This window comes from Porites lutea, chromosome 8 (assembly GCF_958299795.1).
Source record: "Porites lutea chromosome 8, jaPorLute2.1, whole genome shotgun sequence".
Lineage (NCBI taxonomy): Eukaryota > Metazoa > Cnidaria > Anthozoa > Scleractinia > Poritidae > Porites > Porites lutea.
In genome coordinates this window covers 27,716,925-27,721,924 of record NC_133208.1, presented here as the reverse complement: position 1 = coordinate 27,721,924, position 5,000 = coordinate 27,716,925, and the positions used below count along the sequence as shown (strand labels likewise).

Sequence of the window (5,000 nt, the reverse complement as noted above, 5' to 3'; positions counted from 1 at the left end):
CGATTGAATCTTATGAAGCCCAACTGTCTATCGCAAACAGCCTGAACGACAAGGCAGCACAGGCAATTGCCATTGGAAGAATTGGAAGAGCGCAACACTCTCTCGGAGAAAACAGAGAGGCGCAGAAAAATCTCGAAAAGCTATTGCAGCTGACGCAAGAAATTGGTGATAAAACCAATGAGGGATTTGCGTATGGTTTCCTTGGAAACACTCACAGGTCTTTGGGCAATTATAAAGAAGCCATAATCATGCAAAAGAAGTTCTTGGAAATTTCAAGGTCGATCGGTGACAAGGCTGCAGAAGGTCTTGCAAATGCCTATCTGGGAAGCATATACTATTCTCTTGGAGACTTTGAAAAGGCGTTACAACATCACCAATTCCATCTGGCAATAAATAAGGAACTGGGGAATAAAGGCGGAGAAGGAAGGTCGGTTGAGAAGGTAGGCAACATTTATTTCGCGCTTGGAAATTACAACAAGGCAATCGAATGTTACGAGAACAGCCTCAGCATCGCCCTAGCTATAAGAGATAAGCCTCTTGAAGGTGCCTCGTACGCCAATCTGGGAAATGCTTTTCAGGCCCTTGGAATGTATTCAGAAGCTGTGGCAAAATACGAAAAAGCCGTGCCTTATGCTGAAGAAGTCGGAGACAAGCGTATGGAGGGTCAGATGCTTGGAAATCTAGGAACTGCTTACAATCGAATTGGAGATCACCAAAGCGAGCTTCAGTGCCATTTGAGACATCTTAAACTCTGTGAAGATTTGGAGGAAAAGCAAGGAGAAGCAACCGCCCACGGCAACATTGGGATGGTCAATTACCGCATGGAAAATTTCAAGCAAGCCATTAAACATAACGAAAAGCAAATCTCTATTTCGCACTCAATAGGAGAAATAGAAGGTGAAATGGTAGGGTGCCTAAATCTTGGAAAGGTTTACTGGAAATTGGATAAACTGCCAGAGGCCATTGAATGTCAGAAAAAGGCATTGTGTTTCGCCGAGAAGATGAAAACCCTAGACAAGATGGGTTCCTGTCACCACGACCTTGGCGTTTCGTATTCAAAATTGAAGAAGTTCGAAATGGCCTGCAGCCACTTGGAACAATGCACTGACTTGTACGCGGAAGTAAGACAGCTTCTCCTTGAAAAAGATATATACAAAATTTCATTAAGTGACTTGCAGGCCAGTGCTTACCGTCTATATACCCTGTGTCTTCTTCAGCAAGATAAAGATGAAGAAGCATTACTAGTCACCGAGCGTGCACGATCGGCAGCTCTTGCTGACATGATGGTAGTGTCATATGGTCTACATGACCCAGAAGACGGGAAAAGAGAGGTCCTGAGTGGAGGGAGCATGGGTGAAATCGTTTCCCGTGTAGGAGGACAGGTATTCTATTATGCTCTGTCTGGAAAGGGAAAGGAAAATGTGTTCTTATGGAACCTACAATCAAATAGCGCTCCAAAGTTCGTGGGCGAGGTTACCGACTGGAAGAGTCTGTTAGACGAAGCACTCGTTGAAATCGCCATTAAGAGTAATCCAGCAAAACGCGAAGATCGCTCATTACCATCGAGAGAAAACCGACGTATTCGTCAGAATCAAGAGATCGACCAAGAAGTAGAAAAGGTAGATGAAGACCTGTTGTGCTGCCTTCCAACCAAGCGCATCACCCCAACAGATCGATCAAGTGCACTGGGGAAACTCTATGATGTATTGTTTTGTTGCAAGTCACCTGATCAAGAAGCCAAAGATCTTATCATTGTTCCCGATGCAGAGCTCCATAGGATTCCCTTCGCAGCCCTCCGAGATGAAAACAACCAAGCTCTCGCGGAGAAACATAGAATCAGAGTATTACCATCCTTGACAATCATGAAAGCGATTTTTGATTGTCCAGCCAATTATCATAATCAGAAGGGAGCTGTAATTGTTGGGGATCCAGATGTTGGATCAGTGTTTCTCAAAGCAACACAGAAAACAATACCAATCACACGCCTAGCGTATGCCAACAAAGAAGCTGAAGAAATTGCCAGAATGGTTGGAGTTAGTCCCCTTCTGGGAGAGGAAGCTACAAAAGCTCGTTTCCTAGAAAAACTAAGGACGGCGGCGTTAGTCCATATCGCAGCGCATGGAAATCCTGGAACAGGCGAGATTGCATTTGCTCCTCCTCCACAAAAGCGCAATCCAGTACTTGATGAGGAAGATGTAATCCTTACAATGGCCGAAGTACAGAAAGCCAAAGTGCAAGCCAAACTGGTTGTTCTCAGCTGCTGCCACAGTGCAGAGGGAACCATTCGTGCCGAAGGTGTCATTGGAATGGCTCGAGCGTTCCTTGGTGCAGGAGCGAGGTCAGTTCTAGCTACCCTCTGGGCCATTGATGACAACGCTACCTTAGAATTCATGCGCAACTTTTATCAGCATTTAAAACTCGGCGAAAAGGCAAGTGAAGCTGTTTATCAGGCCACAGCTGCTCTGAGACGCTCGGAAGAATTCCAATCACCATATTACTGGGCCCCCTTTGTCCTCATTGGAGATGACGTCACCTTTGAGAACTTTGAACAAATGTAGCAAGAACATGTGTAAGGTACGTTAACTGACTTCCCTTGGAAATCAATTTGATTGCCAGTTCTTTAATTAATTAATCAATTGACTAAATAACATTGCCGGTTGTGTTTTAGGCCAAAACATTTAACTAGCACTCGCCAGCCACCAAGAACTAAGACTTGATGTCACAGAACCTTTTGAAAACCATGACAAAAAGCTAGGGGAGCCTACGATGGTCGGGTAATCCATCTAGGGGGAATTAGAGTACTATGGTTATTTTTGGATGATGTATAGGCCTGTTCTGGTTTTCGTAGAAAAAGAATATGAGCAGTGAGACTTTATTATAAAAAAAGTTTATCCGCGTTCTATAGCCTTCTATGACTGATTTTACTGTCGGCATTGGATATTCCCCTCCTTCTTGCAAACCATCTTTCTTGCCGGTGATACGGTAATGTTTAGTCCATATCGGTATTTCAACAGACTTTGACTGAAAAAGGAATAAGGGGGAAGATTTGTTATAATAGGCTGCCCGTGAGAAGTTTGCAATTTAGTCTTTCGGTTATTCTAAACTAAATCTTTCTTTTTCCAGGAGAAGGCAAGAAGACGGCAAGATTAAAACTCTTCTGAAAACATTGTTTAAAAACTTTTGAACTATTCTTACTTAGTGCTCCACGTTAAATACAAACTAGCACCTGGCAATACGTTAAATGACACCAATTTATATCAAAGAACGATTTGTAACATTGTAACAAAGTACAGTACAATGTACTGACGCAATTACTTACACACCCTAACAATAGAGTACCTCAGGTTGATAAAATGCGCTCGAAATATCTAAGAATCCAAAATGAACTGAGCCAACAGAAAACAGATTATGCACGATAATCAATAGCACATATAGATCATTTTCACATGACGTCACGGCGGCCATAGTTGCGTAAAAAACAATGAATCTGCGGCCATGTCTGTGTCCAAAAAAATCCTGTGGGAGTCGAACTCTTTTCACAGTTTAAAACTTTCTTTTATTCCCAGCAATTTGCAAAGCCGCTGACCATGTGACTGAAAACGATCTACCTTATTATAGGAAATTAACGCTCCGTGAAATTGACGCGAATCGTTAAAATTCGCGTTGATTTAAGTTGCGTTAATTTTGTTGAGCGTTAATTTCCGCAACGTTAATTAAGTGCAGCGTTAATTTCTGCGCTCTTAATTTCCAGTATTTTAACCCCAATTTTGGAACCTGCTCAGACATTCTTGACACCTAAAAAACATTAACTACAAGCTTTCTTTCTTTCCATTTACCCTTTATTTTTTATCTTTCACAAAAGCTAAGGAGAAGGTTTATAATATTTCGAGTTCGTCTTCATCGTTGTCGCGTCAGAAGTGATGTCAGCTCAGTTTTGAATTTTTTTGCATACAGTGTTGAAATAAATTTGTTCCAGTTGTCACCACCGCGTCTTAATCGCGTTAATTTCCTTATGAAATTCCACCTCCTCTTTCGCGTTCATTTTCTTTATTCGAAAGTCGTTTTCCATTAAATTCGCGTTAATTTAAGTCGCGTTAATTTCCAATGCCTTAATTTCATGGAGCGTTAATTTCCTATAATAAGGTATTCTAAAAGCCCACAACCTCTAAGAGACTGCGATAAAACGTCTTTTCACAGCATATAAAAATGGTTGTAACACAACGGTAATAGCAAAAGAGCCTGTTGACACAGGAGTGCTCAACGACCAATTTTTCAAATAAGGTTTATTTCGTTTCCGAACAACAAACTGGCACCTTTGAAGCGGTTTATGGTTGATAATTAACTTTCGTGGGAAAAAAATAGCCGCTCCTCAGAGCCAGCAAGACAAAGTTCAAAGGATCCCTTTTGCCAACAAGCAAATTCATTGAGGACCATAATCCCAGCCAGGAATTTTTTATTTGTCATTGCTTTCTACCAGCAATGTAGGATGAATATACTTTGCCAGCCAGCAAGTAGAGAAAGAAGAAAAGTGATTTGAACTAAATTTAACAAGATTTAATCAGCTAATTCAACTTTTCTTCCTTTTAATATCACTGTAAAGCCATTAAGGGCCAGTCATTGGACAAAGTCTAACTTAGACCGTCAAAATGAAATATAATTTATCTCCTACTCCGCAAATATTTTTTATATATTTACCATAAATTACACAACGGTCTCCTTTCTGTAGGTCCCATCCTACCTTAAGTTTTCTCGTTTGCGTTGATTTGCCTATTTGTACCGTTCGTTTGTATATAGGTGCCCCTCGAAAAATGATGTGAAAAAGATTTAATTAGAGGAAAATGCTTCAGGATAGTACATGATCTCGACAATACGATCTGATAATCCCAATCCCAGCTACGCTGACTATCTGTTGAAGAATTAAGGAAATGAATTAAAGATTTCATCGCTCACCTCACGTTGTGTAATTTATGGTCTCTTCGCCAACACTGATTCCCAGACAC

The 5,000-nt window shown here is 41.2% G+C and overlaps 1 protein-coding gene across 1 annotated transcript in view; it reads left to right on the top strand.

Moving 5' to 3' along the window:
* Window positions 1-4,243, top strand: part of LOC140946117 (uncharacterized) — a 13,134-nt gene extending 8,891 nt beyond the window's left edge. Inside the window, exons 2-3 of the mRNA XM_073395194.1 lie at window positions 1-2,574; window positions 3,124-4,243. The exon at window positions 1-2,574 is cut by the window's left edge and continues 873 nt beyond it. Coding sequence (XP_073251295.1) covers window positions 1-2,558 — 2,558 coding nt within the window. The 3' untranslated portion in view covers window positions 2,559-2,574; window positions 3,124-4,243. The remainder of the gene's footprint in view (window positions 2,575-3,123) is intronic.
* Window positions 4,244-5,000: the final 757 nt, after the last annotated feature.